The 20,099-nt window shown below is 43.7% G+C and overlaps 1 protein-coding gene across 3 annotated transcripts in view; it reads left to right on the forward strand.

Annotated features, from left to right (window-relative positions):
• Positions 1 to 8,934, forward strand: part of DENND5B (DENN domain containing 5B) — a 107,954-nt gene extending 99,020 nt beyond the window's left edge. For 2 of the 3 annotated variants that reach the window (XM_021539994.4, XM_021539995.4), the window contains 6 exons: positions 1,026 to 1,144; positions 2,160 to 2,347; positions 2,998 to 3,080; positions 3,226 to 3,352; positions 4,100 to 4,274; positions 5,015 to 8,934. In XM_021539994.4, the coding sequence (XP_021395669.2) occupies positions 1,026 to 1,144; positions 2,160 to 2,347; positions 2,998 to 3,080; positions 3,226 to 3,352; positions 4,100 to 4,274; positions 5,015 to 5,198 (876 nt within the window). In that variant the 3' untranslated portion in view covers positions 5,199 to 8,934. The remainder of the gene's footprint in view (positions 1 to 1,025; positions 1,145 to 2,159; positions 2,348 to 2,997; positions 3,081 to 3,225; positions 3,353 to 4,099; positions 4,275 to 5,014) is intronic. The other variant, XM_085569637.1, reaches the window with a different exon arrangement.
• The last annotated feature ends 11,165 nt before the right edge of the window (positions 8,935 to 20,099 follow it).

Below are 20,099 nucleotides of genomic sequence, written 5' to 3' on the forward strand. Positions count from 1 at the left end.
TTGCAGGGAAAGCCCCATCAAGCTCCTCTAGCTCTGGGCTGTACCACATCCATTAAGGAGTGATTTTGTAGGAAAATCTGCTACTGAAATTGAGGTTGTATCCACTGAGCATATGTAGACTGATCTTCAACAACAATAGCAAAAAAAAGCCTCTTGCCAAATGTAGGTTGATTTTGACAAAGAGAGGATATTTTTGAGATAAATGCCTACGTCTTGTTCACATATTACCATTTTGTAGAAAAGATCTCCAGGCTTCTAACAGGCAAAATGACATATTTAGATATTTGTAAGGACCATATTGATTCTGTTCTGGATTATTCCTCTGGCTGAAGCTTTCCTAAAATATCAACTTGGGTAGCCACCCACTTGTAGAAAATGTCAGCCCAAGCTGCTTGTTTGACAGCATCAGAAGCAGTGAAAACCAAGGTCTTTCAAGGGAAGTGTTTAAGTGACATTAACAGATGTTGTCAGCCCCACCTACAATTACATCTTGCACTGGAATTCACAGTGCTTTGTTTTCCTTCTTCTGTGTCTTTGTGATGCTGAGTCTCATGTTAGTGATTTTTGTTTGGGCCAACAATAAGCAAATCAATCTGAGAAAATAATAAAGGATCTAGGGACTGCTGCATAGTGTGTAGTGAGTCAGCTGAAGGTCGGTATGCTCCAAATGGATTTTTGAAAAGCTGTTTGTATTGAAGATTTATTTCTTCTGCAAAAGCACACCTTTTTATCACCTTACTCAGAAATGTGTAATTAATACTTCTCAGAAATATTCAGAGTGCTCCCAACTAAGAACATAATCTCTCCACAAGCTTTTAACAGTTTTATTTCTTTTCTCCTGTCTTTAAAGAATTATGCTGCTTTTGAAAATGCTCTGAGTGTTTGGTCGAAAATACTTGTGCTAAAAAAAAAAAAAACCTAGAAAACTGAATAAAAACCTATATTTGACCATATGCATGCATGGGGTTGGGGATGTGTGTTGTCTGTTCTTTTTTAAATGAAGCAAAAACTGTTACTCATTTCAGTGCCAGAACTTGGGGAAGCTGACAACTGTTCAGATTGGTCATGACAACTCAGGGCTACTGGCCAAGTGGCTAGTTGATTGTGTCATGGTCAGGAATGAAATAACAGGACACACGTACAAGTAAGCAATGTCATAATTTTCCTTGTCTGAAATTCTTGTTGAATTTAGAGAAAGCAAGAAGGCATTCACCTTCTCCTTAACTCTGTTTGGGGCTGATTTGGGTGCCTGATAGGGTTGGGTTGGTCTCCCCCACCCCTGGTTCTCTCATTTCAGTAGCCCAAGTTGAAATCGGATAATCTGATAACTATTAAATGAGACTTGAGTGTAGGATTTTCTTTGCATCTTTCTGAGACAGGACAGACAGTATGGATACTTTTGAAGTGATTTGTATGTTTGTGTCTAATAATTGGATCTCTTGATTTGAAGTAGTGTGGTAAAATTGTACACAAATTAATTCTTTAAACTCCAAGAGCCAAAATGATGCTCTGGGGGAAATAGCAAGTAAATAAAAAGTTTTGATGATTTCTTAATCTTATGTTGAGCACATACCCCTGTGTCAAAATGGTCTCCTAATTCACCATTGGTTTTACAAAAGGTGGCTAAGCAGGCAAAATTTTTTTTAAAAATGTGAACTTGGAAAACTGCAATGCAGAGTTGGCCACAGTGTATAGGGGAAAGTAGAACATGGGATAAAATGGGTATGGATATGTACATGGATTTCATTAGGGCTGTGTGTGGGATCCAAAGCTACAGCAGTAAAATGTGAGGTGAGGTCTGAGTATGAGATGTCACAGCCTCAACTGGGTGGAAATTCTATGGGGATTTGGTTGTTGATCATCACAACACTCTTAAAGGCTGCATATCAGTTGCAGCTGCAAGTGCAAAATAACTTGGCAGAAAAGATGTGGATCATAAAATACGTGTGTGACCCAAGCTTTGCATATTTCCCTGTTTCTAAGGATGACCAGTTGTGGTGCAGGGACTGCTCCTGCAGAGCTCTGCTTGGTGAGCATTTCCTGGGAGCAGTGTTCCCTGCCTGTTAGCTGTGTTTGTTGGGTGCCAGCTGTCCCCCAGCTTTGAGACCAGGCTGCAGGGTGTGTGTGGCTGACCTGTGCTTGTCCTGGGCACGCTGCAGGTTCCCCTGTGGGCGGTGGCTGGGAAAAGGCGTGGATGATGGCAGCCTGGAGCGAATCCTCATTGGAGAGCTGGTGTCCTCCGCGGCTGACGAAGAGCTGGGCAAGCAGTGCCGCACCCCGCCCCAGCAGAAGTCTCCTACCATGACTCGGCGGCTGAGCATCACTTCCCTCACAGGGAGGAACACCAGTAAGTCCTTGCCTTCCTCTCCAGGGTCATAGGGAAGGGGTCTGCTGCCAGCTGCTGGGAAAAAAAGCTTCTGTGAACAGGAGGTTCATCCTGAAGCAAGGTTTGGTGCAAAGCAGCAGCTGCAAGCTGATGAGCTTTTCCTGCCCTCCGTGGTTGGTGTTGGCTCTGTGATGTACATGTTGCCTATTTCAATGTCCCCTTTTGACTGTTGAGAGATAATCATCTCTTTCTTTGGGGCATAGAGATACGAGATGAGGGAGGAGGGGGCAGCAGAATTTGCAGTAGCTGATGCTGCTCAGCCTCCCAGCTCACGTTGCAGTCTGTGGGAAGATAGGCCTCTCTGAGGGCAGCTCAGAGCTTGATGTGGCTGCTGGGAGCTGCCTTCTGGCAAAGCTTATCTCTGCAGGGACCCTAGGGCACTTCAACCTCGCATCCCTAAATTAACTTTTATGAGTAACTGCACTTGGCTGCAACAGGACACGGGACTGTGAGGGTCACAAGAGGCATTCTCTGCTAAGACACAGAGATTGGACAGTGTAGATCCTGTTCATACATCTGTCCAGGTCCTGTAAAATTAGAGGACATGAGTGCTGAACTATCAAGCAAGCAAAGCTTAACCTTCAGCTAGTCTGCTCTCCATCATTTCACAGAGCCTAATACGGGGCAGATCCAAGAGGGAATCGGGGAAGCCGTGAACAACATTGTAAAACACTTCCACAAGCCAGAGAAAGAGGTAATTCCTACTTTTCATTACTTGCCTGCAAATTTTGATAAACAGAAATGGCACTGAAGTACCAGTAGATATGCTACCTTTAAGTCTGAAGTTTCTGTCATGCAAACAAGGCGAGTTGTACTTACCTGCTCTCCCTTTTCCACAGAGAGGGAGCCTTACCATTCTGTTGTGTGGAGAAAATGGTCTGGTTGCAGCACTGGAGCAGGTCTTCCACCATGGATTCAAATCAGCTCGCATTTTCCATAAGAATGTCTTCATCTGGGATTTTATAGGTAAGCTGGTATATGATTTGGAGGAGAAGGTTTGGGGGAAAATGACTCCTCACACACAAACCTTGGATTCTTATCAGCTAGGGTGCTATTTATCCTGCTAAGCACCTGTTCCAGGTTGCTTGAGTCAATGAGAAACCCAATGGCAGGGGAAAAGTACTAAACTCTGTGCAAGAGAAGAGTGTGAGTCTGTGCAGAAGTTTGAGTGCCTAGTTCAAACAGCTGCTTTCCTGGGAGAAACAAGATAGGCTGGAGGTTGGGGTAGAGGAGCTATCAGTGTTAGCGGGAGAGCTAGGAAAGAGCAGGAAGTGAAAGGTTTGGATTCCTGGTTTATGAGAACTCTCCTCATCATTGCACTGGCAACCCTTACCTGTAGGCCTATGTAGGGCTAATTTAAGATGTACTTCCTCCCTTAGAACAGGCTTGCAGGCAGAGATGCTCAGCCTGAGGGTAAGTGCTTACTCAGAAAAAGTGAAAAATCAATGCTGATGGTATCACAGTGAAACCATTGAGGGGTGCTTTGGTGCTGCTCTTTGATGCTACCTGTGTTAGACATCAACCAGACTGACCAGTGCTATGCCATGGCAAAGGTGGAGGTGACCACCTACCTGTGGTCTTCAGAGTCAGGAATTCACAGATAAACTGTGGAATAGCTCTCAGAAGGTTGGTTTTTTAAAGATTCCCTTGTGTGAGTCTGTGTCACAATGAAGTGCTTCTTCTCACTGGGTTCTGATGTTCTCCCTACCACAGAGAAAGCTGTTGCTTACTTTGAAACCAGTGATCACATTGGAGACAATGAGGAGGCCCTTTTGCTTCAAAGATCTTCATGCAAAACCTTCTGTCATTATGTCAATGCCATCAATACAGCTCCAAGGAACATTGGAAAGGATGGCAAATTCCAGATCCTGGTTTGCCTGGGGACAAGGTACCAAACTGCTCTCCATTATGTGTGTCCTCTGGCATTAAACTAGAAGAATATTTTCCCACCTTATTACCTTTAGTTTTCCATTTTAAGCCATCTCACATCTATCTATAATCCAGTGCCTATTTTAGGCAGCTTTAGTACTGCATCAAAAATTTCAGCAAAGAAGCACTAATAATACATGGCTAGTGTCTAAACTGCTAAAAATGTTTTGAGCTTTTTTTATAGCTGTTAGCTTGACAGTTAGCTTGTGAAAATTGGACGCCTGTTATAATTTTGGCAGAACTGTTCTAGAGGAACCTTTCTTTCCTAATAGGGCACTTTCTGCCTTGCACTTGGAGAGGGGCAGGAGGGTGGGACTTAGTTGTATTTTGGAGGGTAGAAGTTGGTGTATCTAGAAATAAGTGCCATTTTTGTCATACCTGTCTGGATACTTGGAAAACCAGTTGGCAAACAGTCTGTCAGATTTTCCTCAGGTTTTACTTTCACTGTTCCTGATCTGAAAATGTTCCTGAATTTTACCAATGTCCAGTTCTGCTAATAGCTTTCAATTTTCATTTCTACAGTAGGTAGTATTTCACTAACCAAATCAAAGGTTGCAATTACGCAGCAAACTTGTACATGCAAACAACACCCACCACTCACCAAAAGGGGCTGCATGTTTTGGGTTGTGCTCTTGGAGAAGAATTCCAGTGTGATATCTGTGGTAATTGCTAAAACAATTCCTGTCCTGCCCTTTTCAGGGACCACTTGCTGTCTCAGTGGATCCCGCTGCTGGCGGAGTGCCCGCCCATCACGAGGATGTACGAGGAGAATGCTCTCCTCCGGGACCGCATGACTGTCAACTCCCTTATCCGAGTCCTACAGACATTGCAAGACTTCAACATCATCCTAGAAGGATCGCTCATTAAAGGAGTGGATGTTTAGCATGGCTTTGCTGAGAACTTCATTACTCCTTTCCCAAACAAGCAAACCACAATTGGAGACCTGTCAGGACTTGAATGCCATGGTAGTGCACCACTGTAAAGCAAAGCTGCTGGTGGAAGCAGGATTGGGAAGAACAGTTTGTGCCTGATGGGGACTGGCCTCTAAAGCTGCAGAAAGCTAAGATGCAGTATTGTAGTTTATTTGAAACAAAAATTTAGTACAAAAAAAATAGAGTATTTTCATGTGTTAGATGTGTGTAAATATCCTATCTTTCTTTAAGAAATTATATTACTCTAAGAAATTTTTCTTAGAGTGAATGTTCTTGTTCTGACTATGAGTAGCTTAAACCCAGGGGAAGGACGTGGGGAGGGAGGGAAGGACCAAGGTGGGAAGGGATGCCGCTACTTGCTTGTGGGGAAGAAGCCAATCAATGTGTAAATACAGCGCAAACTCAGCAGGGCTTTTTTCAGGTATTGCAAATTAATACAGCAAATATCCCTATGTAGCCATTGTGATTGTGTCACTCTTGGAAAAGCTGTAAGCATATGCTGGTTTACCCTGCTGTACATGGTCTCTCTTAGTTTGTTGTTTGTTCAAAGACTCGCCTTCCCATGCATGGAAGTAGTGAGTCGCTATTTTTTTTTTCTATAAGGTGTTTTGTGTCACTCCTGTTGATCTCCAAAAGGGGAAACAAGTGCTGGAATGCTTAAACACTGGAGAGAAGGACTGCTGTCAGCCTTAGAGCCTGAGAGGATGTAACACCTGTTGAAGCCTTGCTGTTGCAGCCTGAGATGGGGAATGGTGGCTTGCTTGACTCAGTGTGTCCCTTCCCTGTCTGGATGTTCTCATGATTCACCCTCAGCCAGTTTGTGTTGTGGATGACCTTTTTTTTCCTCATGATGAGGTGTTTGGTTTATGCCAAATTCTTGCTGTACTTGAGAAGAATAATTGCTGTAGAGCCACAAATGCTGCTGTTACTGTGCTACCAAACTGTATCAGCTGTCTTTGAAATGCTGACAGGTCTTCCTTTACCCTGAAGAATGAATATTCCTAGGGGAGTACAGGATCTTGGATCACTTTTTTTAATTATCCAGCTACAAAAAGAAAAGGAATCGAGCAAAAGGAGGGAAAAAAGTAATCTCACATTGGTGTTTTGAGGCTTCTCTCCTACACTCTTTCCAGTTAATATGTTACTGATACAGTGCATATATGGAGATATATAGCTCTTGAGGAGGAGCTGGGAGCAACTGTATGATGCAAATTGAATAAGAGATTATATTAACATCATGCAGTAAATACAGAGTGTATTTTCCATTCTTGTGGATGGGAGTTGGAAGGGTCTGAAGACACAGTTAGCCTCACCTGGTTTTAATTTTTGGACATTAGTTTAAATACAGGTTTTTGTTTTCACTTGTTTATTCCCTACAATCTTGGGTATTTGGTCAGTGGATTCTTTGGAGGTCTCACTGTCAGCTGGGGCTTGGGAAAGGCCCCTGACTGGTTCTGTGAGTGTGTTGCCTTGCACTGTGCTCTCTAGTGGCATTAGGAGGGGCTTGGCAGTGGTGGACAGTGGCAGGTCTTGGCATAGTATGCACATGGTGGAAAGAGGGATGGGACATAAGGAAAAGGAAGGAGAATGAAAATTAGGGTTTGCTTTCTCACCTGCCTTTTGTCAAGCTTCTTTACTTTCCTGTGGTCCTTCTGCTGCTCGATTCTTAGAACAGCACTCACTTCAGTGTCAAAGTGTCATGTCAGACTCCCAACCAGAAGAAAACTCTTCATGTAACTCATTGGAGAGTTTTATGTTATAGAAGTCTTTTTGTTTCTAAGAAAGAAGTAAAATAACACTGTCAAGGAGCCTTCCACTTTAATGAGGGTTCCAGCTTTCAATAACCATTCTTTCCTCCTGAGCTTGTGCTTCCTTAAACTGACTGAACTCATCCCAAACACTGCAGGCAGTACTGCCATGTCACTGCTGTAGGTGTGAGTAACTAATGTAAAGGCTGTGAATGGTGTCTTGAGTTAGTAGCCAGAGCCCACAGCCGTGTGACATCTCTTACGTTTCCAGAAATGTGAAATTTGGGGTGTTAGGATTTTCTGTGTGGCCAGGCATGTCTGCTTAGAGTCAGCAGATGATGCATGACAACTCTTCAGCAGCAATTGAAAATGTGTCCCTGTACTTAACTATCAATGAATTATACATTTAGCTCCAGAAACCATGTGGCAGCATTATTTGGTAATGACTGCTTAGGATGTTTTGTTTTTTATTACAACTTAGGCCTTTCATGTCTAATGACTGCTGTACAGGATTTTTTTCACGCCCAGCCCAGTCTAAGTGATTTTCATTTTGCTGAAATAACCACCTCTTTAGCTTTTGTATTTCTTCACAGCATCATCTGCATTTGCAGGCTGGATGCTTCCCAAAGTACACTGCTGCAGACTTCTCCAAAGGCTATGTCTGACTGGAGCACTCATAACATTCATCTGACATGACAAGGGTTAAGTGCAAGCAGGATAAAGGAGAAATGTAGGTACCTCTAAAGGTCATTCATTTAAATGAATAAACCACACACAGAGAAAAAAGGCAATAACTACATTAAGTCTTTCTTAAGTTAAAAGAAATCAAAACCTGAGAATTTTTAAAATTCAGATCAGGGCCTTTCCCCATTCCAGGCTACATTAAGAAACCTTTAGCACTTAACACAACTTCACCTCAGCTTTTTCAGCAAGTGTTGACTTGTTTGGTTTTGTCAGGTTTCACATCATATTAATAATAATACAGAAAAAATTATGTATGTCTCATGTTTCCTTGTAGGCAATAAATCACCCCAAGATATGTTGAAAGGGGCACAGCTGAGTGCCTCAGATTCCTGGAGTAGTTATTTGACAACCCTGGGAGAATGGTTCTTCATAGTGAATTTTTATTCTACCATGTATATTTTTTTTTTTTAGTGGACTACTTTTGTTGATTGGAAACTGTGAGGTTTTTTTTCTGTAAGGTTTACAGAAATCATTCTACCCACTAGAATGGTGAGAAACCCATCAGGATTCTTCTAAGCTAACACAGTTTTTACTTCAGCGATAAAGCACCTTCTTTGGTTGAGAAAGGGAATCTTGGAAAAGACCAAAGCTCTCTGGTATCTGCTTTGTAAAAACACAAAACAAATTCTTATCCAATGCCCATCTGCAGATGTCTGAGTTTGCATAGTCCAGTTGTACTAACAGCCAGCATGGTAACTTGAGGGAGTCAGAGAATCTAATGCCTCACTATGTACAAAATGTGTATTTATAATTCTCTGAAATAAATGCAGTTGTACTGTTTAGTGAAAAATCTACTCATGTTTATTCCAAGTTGGTTTGTGTAATTAGCTCTCGTTGTTCAAAAACGTGTTTTTAGGGTAGTTGCGCGGCAGCCTGTTGGAGAAAATTCCTTCTTTCAATCAAATGAAGGTGCACATTGTGAGGGGAAATCTTGTGTGTTACACTTGAAATGTACAAATGTGCCCTGTATAGCTTAAAATGATCCCTAAATGTCTCCATTAAGTATATTTTGTCTTTGCATCATTACTAATGGAATAGGAACTGGATTATTTTCAAGACAACATTAGTAAAAGTATTGTTATATCAAGCACTTTAACATACACACCACAAACCAACATGGGTTTTTCAGGTTTTGAAGTACATTGAAATACAGCTTTTCATGCTATGTCCTTTACAAATAAAACTGTGAGAATAATGGTTGGTGTCACTTTCTCCTTGCAGAGGAACCAAGAGATTTGGGTCTCAAGCTGAGGAGCTGATCTGAGCCTGGAGGGAATAAACTGAACAGAATGATTCAGCTGGTGGTGACTCTGGTACTGGGAACTTGCTGGAGCAAAGCTGGGGAGAAGGGGGTGTAAGGGACTGTTCCCAAAACCAGCCCTTCTGCCTCCCCTGACACAAAGGGGAGGCAGAGAGACCATGCTGAGCCCCAGCAGCTCTTTATTCCAAGGCTTGGGTGGAAAATGTGGCTGATTACAGGGAAGAAATGGGATCATAGTGAAGCTGAGCTCTTTCCAGGGTGGCAACCAGGATTTCTTTGCCCTTGGTTGTCTGGAGGAGTGGGGAGGAGGAGAGTGGGATTAACTTGTAGCAAAGGGTCTCTTTCCTATATTGATATGAGTTGCTCTGATATTTGAACTCGGGGTTAGAATGCTGGGATGAAGCTCATGCACTCCTTTCTTTTCAGGTAGCATGTTGTGGAAGAAGGAGGGTTAATGGGTAAGAGAGCAGTGGATGCCTACAACAAAAAAGGTGCAAGAAAAAAAAAAAAAGATAGTGAAATGTCCCCAGTTCTAAGCTGGACTGGATTTTCAGAAATTTCCCCCATGTCCCTGCCAGCTTCAGATATGCTGGAATTGGCAGAAAGAGGATAATTTTTGGAAACTTGGACAGTTTGAAATGCAGAGCCCTGCATGTGTGTGTGTGCATAGCATGTGTGAGGTGTGGCATGTCTGTTCATTTATTTTCACTCTCTGTTTTGAAGAGGCAGAGAATCCCAGGAGAGGACTGAAAGTCTCAGAGCTTGGGACCATATATGTGGGAATCCTGAAATATATTGTGTGATGATACTGGTGCTTATCAACATTATAGATGTGAATAAAATCTATAGAGCTGCTTATTGTCAAATGTCAGTAGGTGGGGTGGCCACACCTTTATGCTTCCTTACTAAATGTGTGTAAATTAGAGATAGTGAGGTCTGACATCTTAAAGGCAGTCAGTGCTTGAAGTAGGACAGAACTAAGCTTGTCCAGGTGAGCAAGTGCAAGTAACTTCCTCTCCACTGTGCTGTTGTTAATGCAGTCTGGGAGCATGGCAGTGTTTTCGGAAAGGAGGAATAGAAGAAAACTGGTATGGGTAGGAGTTGAAATAGCTCATCAATCTACTTTGTTCCTTCCCAGAATTTCAGGTAAACTTGTTTAATTAAAAAAAAAAAAAAAAATGTGTTCAGTGAAATGGTGAGTGAAACTGCTTCCCTGGCTGTCATCCAATCAGCTCAGAGGCTGAGGATCCTGTTGCTGCAGTCAGGGAGCATTTCATTGCTGACATTCCTGATTTCTCTCCTGCTATTCCATCAGCCATGTATCATAAGCTGTTTTGAGCCCAGCACAGGGTGTGAAGAGAATGGGAAAATTCCTGTACGGGTCTGCTATCTGGTGGCTAGTTATGGTAAGCTCTCTGCTGAAGCCACTGCAGAGCTGATTTGTCAGTGGGGAGCTGTGGTTCTGCAGGAAGGCTTGACACTTCACAGGGCCCATCTGCATTCCCTGCAGACCTCACAGGGCATCTCAGATCCTCTGAATGGACTTCCTCTGTCAGAATGTCACCAGGCAAATTATTTTCACCTTGAACCAAGCCCACTTTTGTCCTGAGGGGAGGGAGGGAAAAACCTTTGGAGGAAGCACAGCCAACCCTCCTGATCCTTACCTGCAGTGTATTTTTCATGCTGAAAAGGAGCTCACTGCTAAGTGATCTAATGACTACCATGTTACCATTCAGTAATGGATTCAGTGGGGTCCATAAATGTAAAATAGTTGTAGTTTGCATAAGAGATACTCAGGTGTTCACACCAGTCACTGTGTAGTAGAATAATCTGAAAGAGATGTCCCCATGTTCACACAGGACTTTGTGGCAGATTTTCCCCTGCTCCCACGGCCAGCTTATACAAGTCTAAACTAAAATTAAACTCAATAGCAGCCAGATACTGAGTTTGGTGCCCTGCAAGCCTTGCATTCTCCTGCTTTCAAGGAGAGGTTTCCACAAAGGCTGGTGCTAGCCTAGGAAAGCCATTTCCCTTACCCTGCCCCTGCAGCCAGTGGGAAGAGATTGACTCCTTCAGTAGGCCATGCAAGGAGAAACCTCACTTAGCTGCTTTTAATTACGCCTAATGAAGTCCAACAGAGGCAGCTTGCCCTTGGAGGTTGTGCAAGCATTAATCTTTATGAATATTCCCACCAGCACTGTCCTCCCATACAGAGTTTCTTCCTTCAAAGGCACCCAAGTGATACATTGTGATACATTTACACATCAAAAAACTAAACCACTCACAACAGTAAAATCTAAATGTCATGGACTCAGGTTTTTTTTTTTTTTTTAGAATATATTGATAATTTAGATATCAGTTTTAGAAGACAACGTCCATATTTTTCTTACAGAGGCACGCAATAGAGACCAGAAAATGTGGCTTCTATTTCTAAGTCTCCCTGACTTGCCCCAAGAGCTCTTAGCAATTTGCTTGTGTCATATTCCATCTTGCAGGTAGGAAGCTGATGTACAGAGTGGGGGGACTTTGCTCCAGCCAGTTCTGCCTCGCCAAGGAAGATTGTTCCTCCTTGGTCTCAGCAACTGCCCCTCCAGCATCTACTGGTGTGTGACTGAGAGCTGCTTTTCAATGCTGCTGTGACAGAAGTACCCTGAGGTCTCATCTGTGGTTAAATCCAGTGTAAAAGTATTGGTGAAACCTGTTGATTTGTGGTGTTCTGGGCTTGCAAGTCTGTCAGGCTGTGTGTGGTTGGAGAGTTTTGTAATTGTGCAGACAGAAGAACAGGCTTTCTTCCTACTTAGCTTCAATACAGGAGTTATGGTTGCTATCACAGTGTGATTAAGTGCTGCAGAAATACATAAAAATCCTTGTTTGGCTGTTGTGTGAGGATGGCAGTGATTCCCTATCAAAAGGGAAAGAGAGGAAACAGATATTTTGCAAAAGCACCTTTCCATGGCTTTTCATCTTGATTCCATAGCTCTTCTAGGAAGTACAGACATTCCTTAACATGGAAATAATCTTGTCCTCTGCCTGTCCCTGCTCATTGCAAGCCCAAATAGATCATACCAGATCCACCACACCCACAGAAAATATATGGTGGAGGACCTGTGAAGTGCTAGAGAGAGATTTCCAGCAGTAATCAGAAGTGGTCAGTACAACTGAGAACCATCTTTGGTGCTGTTGTTTGGTTGTGGAGGTTTTTTTAAAGGCGTGGATTCAATTTCAAATGAACTGAGAAGTCATCCCAAAGACTCTGGGCTTCTGTACTTGAGGTAGTGTGAGATGTTCCATGAAGTCTCCTCAGCCTGTTTCTTGGGCTTAGTGCTCTCACCTAAGTTCATCCACTTGCACACGTGCAGCTTTTGAGCTGTCATTACCCCATGAGATAAACTGAATGTGCTCTAGGTTGGACTGTGGAATATGAGCCCTGCAGCTCAGAATCAGGATGGCTACTGGCTTGCCTGAGATCTGAACTTCTTGCAGATAGTTTGTGGTTCCTGACTGTGTAAATAATGTGAAGCTGGCTAGAAGTGGGTGTGGTGCACAGGATATTCTCCCCCAACCCATGAAATGGCTTAAAGAAAAACTACATTCAGGGAGTGTAAGTGGAAACGTCACCCTATGAGTCTGCCCAGCTTTCATGTTCCTAAAGCTGTGGAAAAAGCTTCCATTCGTAGTAACAGGAATACAGGAGAGCTAGGAAAAACTTGCAGACCAGAGAAGCTATTTCATTCGTCCTTGGGATGGACTTTGTTAGAAGAGAATTTCAGATGTCAGCAGGGATTTGTGCTAGACCAGGGGTAGTGTGGGTAGCTGTGTTCAGTGAGAAATAGGATAGCTGCTCTGGGCTTAGTCATTTGTGTTTAACTGGCACAATGCTAAAAAGTGAGGAATGAATTTAGCTGATCTTCAATTCAAATGTGTGTCCTGGGAAGTGCAAATACAAGTTGATCCACCATGGCTTGCTGAAGTCAGTGAAAGTTCCTAAAACTGATGAGTTTAGACAGGCATTCATGAATGATGTAGTCTGCAAAACCTATTCGTTTGTGCACAGAAGAGAAGCGACCCTGTTTTGGGAAAATAATAAAATTACTGTTGTTGCTGCTGCTTTCAACATGCAATTTTGGGACTGTTTATTAGGACAGTCCCAGTCTTCCACATAAGAGTTGGCTTCTGGATGATCTCAGCATTTTAAGTACAAATAGTTATCTCTGTGAAGGGCCAGGCTTGTGCTAGGGAAGATATTGTACAGACTCGTGTTAATCTCTTCAGTTAAGATAGCTGGGAGAGAACAGTGGCAGGACACAGGGTGTGACAAGCAGGACACTGACTGTGAAGGCTGCTAGTGTTGACTCTGGGTAGAGCTGTGAGCAGCATGGTTTGTCTTATCACAAAGTGCAGGGTGTTCTGGATAGATCCCCCTCAGCAAGTGGGGGCAAATCTGAGCCCTCATTCCCCATGGCAGAGCAGGAACTGGCAGTAGAGGACAGGCATGTCCCTTTTGTCCCCTCCACAGCCACTCCAGGCTCTGGTTATCAGAAGCATTTTTCAGCAGGATGCACACATCCATCTTTCACTTGTGCTTGGCCTGTAACCAAATTAAGTTTTCCTTTGACATTGGAAGTTAAACCTGTTTGCAATGGGACCAGCTCCTGCTAGCATCCAAAGTGTTTGGGAAGTTTTCATGCAAAAATTGCTGCAGGGCTGCCAGTGCATTTTGCCAAGCGCTGCAAGCCTCATGCCTTATCTGTTTCATCACTCAAGCTGGCCATGTTCCTGGAGGTATCATAAGCTGAGCTGTTGAGCAAGGTCCTCCTCACAGAGCTCCCTGGGATGCCCCTCTGTCCCTTGGACCTTGCTCCTTCCAAGTTTCATAAGCAGGGGGAATCTGAGAGACTTTTGTGCTATAGATAAGGGTTAGGAAGGGAAGGAGAAGGAAGCAGCAGCAAGAGGGGGGAGGAGGGGGTCCATAATTCATTTGAAGTGGTTCTCAGCAGGCAGTGTTTCCATGAAAGCACCTCTCTGACTTCCCCCAGGAATACACAGCTTTTGGGGGAGGATGGCAGGAGGGCTTGCACTCCTTTTGCTCCTCCCAAATGTTGAAGTGACTTTCTACCACTGGCTTAGGCCAGGTAAGGAAAAACCACAGAGGACTCCAGGCACAATACACACTGTAACATCTTAATCAATTTCCCCTTCCCCCTCTTTCAAAAAAATACTTGCCTGCAAGGGCCTGTACTATTTTTTCCTTTGTTGGCACAGGAGCCATGAGTAAGGAGATGATGGTAGAAGCTCTTTTTGTGTCTGTATAATAACTTATGACTCTCTTACTCAGCTAATTAAAACCAAAACCCCTCCAGCCACCCTGAAAAATGTAAATAACATTAAAACATTGTTCTGTGGTATAACCAGCACCCAAGTTACAAAAAGACTGTTATGAAACAGGACTTTGCTTGTGAAGAAGTGGATGGCTGCAAATCAAGTGAGTACCAGGCTTTCTTCATGAAAGGATTAAGCTGGAGACAGACAGAAGTGTGTACAATTAAAAATGCATGAAATTCAGAAGGCAAACAGCTGGCAGGGACCAAAGCACCCTGAACACCTTTGCATTGTGCTTTGCCCATCTCTGGAGTTAGCACAGATATACAGGGTGTGGGATATGCAGTGAAACAAGATTTCTCCAAGGGCATTGTGTTCTTAGCACAAGTAGCAAGGTAATAGGAAGACAAAACACATGAAAGCAGAAGAAAAAAGTTTTGATGAGACAGGACAGTGTTCTTAAATCTCTGTCTAAATGCACAATGCCTGTTCAATAGCAGATCTGCTGTAAGTAAAATAAAGGGGGAAAACCCATGAAGGTGAAGCCAGGAATAAAGTCAGGTCCAATATTAGGACTCAGCTCTTGTGTATTCACATTTACATCAAAATCCAAGCGTGTTTCATTCACAGAATGAACCCTTGGTGCAAAAGCGAGTGAGTGAAACTCCTTTCTTGTTCTTTGCACTTGATAAAGGTGCTATGGAACAGTCCTGATTTAATTCTTTAGCTGTGGCAATGCCAGACTCGCTTGAAAGAATTTGATCTAACTTTTGAGCACTCTGATCTGAATATACAAAACCTCTAAAGGTAACTAAATGAAGAGCTCTGGGATTGCAAGAGTACATAAAGCCGAGTGCATATTGTAGCCTTGCAAAGCATGAACCATCCTAAATACCTGTTTCTTGAAATCTGGAGATGTTTGGAGAGGTGCTTTTGCTTTAATAGAGAAACAAAGCCTTTCCCATTCACTAAAAGGTCCTGCCACCACTGTTATAATACAGTTGGCAGGGCTTTGGAAACAATTCAATAAAGGGCTTGCCAAAGTTCCAGATGAGAACAAATGTTGGAAAATGTATTTTCTTTGCATTGTGTAGGAGTTAATCTCATTCTATAATCTCAGTTTAGGTTACTTGTCCCAAAGAATCAGATCCACAGACACAAATATCCCACTGAGCCAATGTTTGCCATCTTGCAAAGCAGACTAAGATCAAAATATAACTGTACCCTTGGTCAAATCAAAAATCACAGTTCCTCTCCTGTTTTAGTTTTGGGAAAAGGTTCTGTCTCTGTGTCTAGTGGAAAATTTTGTTCTAAGATGTTGCATTATGTCAGAATCCAGTCTTGTTTAGTACCCAGAATTTGCACAGCTAACATGGGTCCATACAGAAGAAGCTTCTCTTGCACTTACAAGCTGCACCGTCTGGAAGAAATTATCAGGTAGTAGTTACCAGTTGGATTTATTCTATCACTCTCACTTTCTGTCTCACCCTGAGAATCCTGTGTTAGTGAGCAGTAGGAGATGTTAAAGCTGACAAGTTTTTTATGATCTTCCTACTAAGGTTCACCCGATACAATCTAGATCAGGTGGTTTTTATCCAGTCAGAACAGTCTCCAATTCCTGAACGGAGAATAACTGGAGTATGCTTGGCTGGCTCTGCACTAGAACCAGTCTGCACATCCAGGTACTGCTTCCTTCTGCCTTCCAAAAGCTAAACCCTGTTGCCTTTAGCCCCTTAGATGTGGTCATGCTGGTCAGAGTCACCTCACAACCTGAGAACAAGGGATGGTCTCTGTGCCAGCCCCAGCTTTCTGGTAAGAGACTAGATAGTTTCTTAGCTGGACACAATGATGTAGTTATTTTCCCAGGACAGAAGACTCCACTCTGTTTCTCACGCCATGTGTGGCCCTGTGTCTCAAAATTTTGAGACACCTGTGTGGAACGGATGCTGTTGCTTGATGAACACTTTGGACGGTTCTTTGTTGTAAGATCATTTTATGGTACATGTACTTTGCAACTGGCTAATGCTGAGTAATATTTCTAATTACCTGTGACTGGTGTTATGGGCATTATTGATCCTACTTGAGAGAAACATGAGTTTTCCAGCAACAAGTTATTGACTCCCTCAAAGAAATTAGTTACTCTCATTTCCTGTTTAAGGAGAGGGAAGCGCCCGGACCACAACCAGAACAGGTGGGTTTTATAAGCAGAGAACTAGCACTGAAGGGAACATATGATGCTTCTTCATTAGGTTTTTGGATGTTTTCAAGTCTAAAGCTGTCACTGCCCACCACATCAGACTAACTCCTTAGCAGAGTTTCCCCAATTGACTGCACTCCCCCAACTCAGCCTAAGTTTCTCAGAGGAATGTAGTTAAGACGCTACAGCCAGCTACTCTGTGTTTTTGCAAGGGCTGTATGTGAATTTCACACAGGCAGATGCTTTACCAACCATTACAGACTTGGTGAATGGAAAATGAGTAACTCCTGCCTCTAAGTGGTCCTGGGTATTTTAGAGAATGACTTGCCTGACTGCAGCTACCTGTTGGAAGGGGGAATCTGAGTCTTCCTCTGTGCATGTAAAGCATTAAAAACAGTGGAGCAGGAAGCAGTGATGATGGTAAATTACACAAACCTAGCAGGGAGGGGTGCTGTTGCAGAGCAGAAGCTGGCCAGCATGAAAACACACCAAAATGCTTGGAAGGAAATAGTTGTGCAAGCACTATGAGTCCCAGAAGGTGGGATGGATGTAGAAACCAGCACAGGAACATCCCAGCCTTAAGGCAAGGAGCATTGGGAATCTGGGACCGTGGCCATGGAGGGGACTGTAACAGCACAGAGGTTGCAAACCCACACAGTGTCAATCAGAGCTCAGGGCTCTTGCTATGGGCAGGGGCACCTGTGCAGGGGGTTTCAAGGCAAGGGTGCTGTGGCACTGACCTGTTTCACTCAGTCCCCAAGAAGCTGATTCTGGCACACTCTGCCTGCACCAGGTTCAAATCCTGATATTTTGCTCTGTATAGGGACAGATAAATAGGTGCCACTGACTTGAAGTTGACTTCTGAGTTTAGCCATTGGTATCTGTCTCCCACGACACCCTAAAAATGTTGTTTCCAGTGCCCCAGTCAGTATCTACATGCTGACTCAGTGTAAGGAGCATGCTGGGAGCCCATTTACCACAGCTTATAAAAGAGGCTTTAAAGGGCTGTTGCTGCCTTAAAGAATGGCACAAACAAAACTCCTCCTGTTCTGCAGACCTTCTATGAATGGCTACTTATTCTAATTTCCCACAGGATAGTTTTTATAAGAGGGTAAGTTTGGCCTGAGTGCGAAAGTGAGAAGCATTTGAACACTTAGACACACGAGTGGGAAAGACCTGGACATTCCCACCTCACACACATCTGCTGGATGGGCAGCCTTGCTCTTGAGGGTGGCAGCTGTGTCCCTCCTTGCCTTTTTTTTCGTGTGGCTGAATTGTCAGCTTGAGGATCTAGAAGTAGAGGGAACACCCCTCTGGCCAGACCTGCTGTCTGGGGTCTGTCTGGGACTGTGGCTCGTACAAGATGGCACAGATGAAATTACCTGGGACCTCAGACTGTTTTGCTCACTATGAAGCAGTTGGTCCAAGCAGGAGGGATTTAGCCCCTGTTCAAACTTTTTTTTTTTTTTTTTTTTTCTACATGGTGTGAATGGGATGTTTGTGATTCCCCAATCCACTCTGAGTGGAGTACTGAGCCCTGACATATGCAGGGTAAAGAAGGATAAGCACAAGAGGTCACTTCCAAAGCTATCCAGTTTTCCCACTTTCCTCGTACAGATAATGCAAATCAACCAGTAAAATTGCTCTTGCTTTTGAAACCTTGAATTAGGACTGGTTCAGCCACTGCTAAGGGTAGTCATCCTGACAAGAAGAGTCAGTCAGTTCAGCTATGGATAGAGATTTGTTTTGACAGCATGTTGAAAATAGCACCTCAGAAACCACACTGGTGGTTTTAGAAAGGGCAGTTTTTGGAATGTTTCTGACCAGCCAGCTTGTTACTCTGTAAATAGCAATCACTTTGTTTAGCTGTTTTTCAGAAAGTGCCCATGCCTGGAGGACAATGCCGTCCCAGGGCACCTCCTCACAGCCTGGTCATCCCTGCAGGCTGCTCTTCTCCAGCCAATCCTGGGGATGCCTTTGCTCAAGGAGCCACTCTCACATGCCCCAGGGTGCTGCTTCCTGAGCCCCCTGCATGCCCAGGTGAGCTCAGTCAGTCCAAGCTGCAGTGTTTCCCCTCCCACAGCTCCTCATCAGCCATAACCCTCGCAGACAGACCCAGTCACATCCTACTGATGCCTCAGGTTTTTGCTTTTATATTTTTCAGATTCTGCACTGCTTTGGTGTGTACTTCTTGAGCTTCATATTAGGGAATAGTAAGCTTTCTTCACAGAGTAAGGAGACAAAACAGTTCTTTCTCTAGCTGGGGATCAAGGACAAATGATCCAAATTTCAGGCCCAAGAGCATAAGCAGTGGGTAGACAAAGAAAAATAAGAAGGATGGGACTTCATGGGCTAAAGCTGTAATTGGACAATTAACTCCAATATGCTAATGGACCAGAACTTATAAAAATGAGAGACCTCATGACCGGTTGTCTATTTTGTGTCCATTTTGGGTTCATCTTGGGTGTAGCCCTGGCTGGGGTCTTGTGCTGCCCAAGGTGTATCCATTGAGTCCTTCTAATAAACACTGACTTTATTCTTTAACCCATCTAGCCTCTGTTCTAGGTCAGCCTTCACAAGGCATCACTACTGACTGAGAAAGAGACAGAAAGCTCCAGCTGTGGCTTTAGCCAAAGAAACTTCTTTGGGAGGTAAAAGGTATGTGGTGTAGAAGTCCTAGATTCTCCTGATCCAAAACTCACCCTCTACTTTCTGAGAGGCTTCTTACATTTTTCCTGGAGGTGGAAATGAGTTGAAAAATACTCTGAGCCTGCAGGGCAGTACCCTCTAGCATCCCTTCTCTTCTACATGCAAATAGAATAGGTCCTCGAGTCTTTGGTGATCTCTGCATCACGGGGACAGTGAAGGCAGAGGAACGGGGACAGTGAAGGCAGAGGAACTTTCCCTCTGGCCCTGAGATGTCTGTCAGATCACTCTGGGCCCGTGGAGCACAGGGTCATGCTGCACACAGGCTCTGTGGCTCAGGCTCTGCCCTGGAGGCAACATCTGGGTCCCTTGACTTCTCTGTACGCTGTGATTTGCAATACGAACCGGCTGTCAGACCTGAGGGACCTCACCAAGGTCACATGTGTATCCTGGTTTGGGTTTGTTTGTTTTTTATCACCCTGCAGAGTTCATTCCTGACTATGAACACCCATTATGGGGCCTGACTTGCTTTTGGGGATCCCCGTGATCAAATTTTTTCGAATTTTGCCTGAAGCTTGCCCATCCTGCTTCTGCCCTCTCCTTATCTACATAGCTTTGTGAGTGAATACTTCCTCCTGGAAAGCTTCTCACCTTTTCTTATCTTCTTTTCACTTTCAGAGTGGGATGCCTCTGCCCTGAGGAAGGGGGATGTATCCTGCTGCCTCCTCCCTTTGTGCTGCATTCTCCCTGCCTGCTCTTTTCCTCCACCTGCCCTTGGCTTGTTTTTCAGAGGATATTGAGCTTCAAATTTGGTTGATTTGTTGCAGTCCAATTAACTGATTCAATCCAATTAAGCTATCTGAAGTTATCTCTGTAATGTGGTGGCTTTGTTAGTCAACTCCATTCCCTCCAACCCTTGCAAAAATGTTTGTCTCCA

This window comes from Lonchura striata, chromosome 1A (genome assembly GCF_050655825.1).
Source record: "Lonchura striata isolate lonStrDom1 chromosome 1A, ASM5065582v1, whole genome shotgun sequence".
Lineage (NCBI taxonomy): Eukaryota > Metazoa > Chordata > Aves > Passeriformes > Estrildidae > Lonchura > Lonchura striata.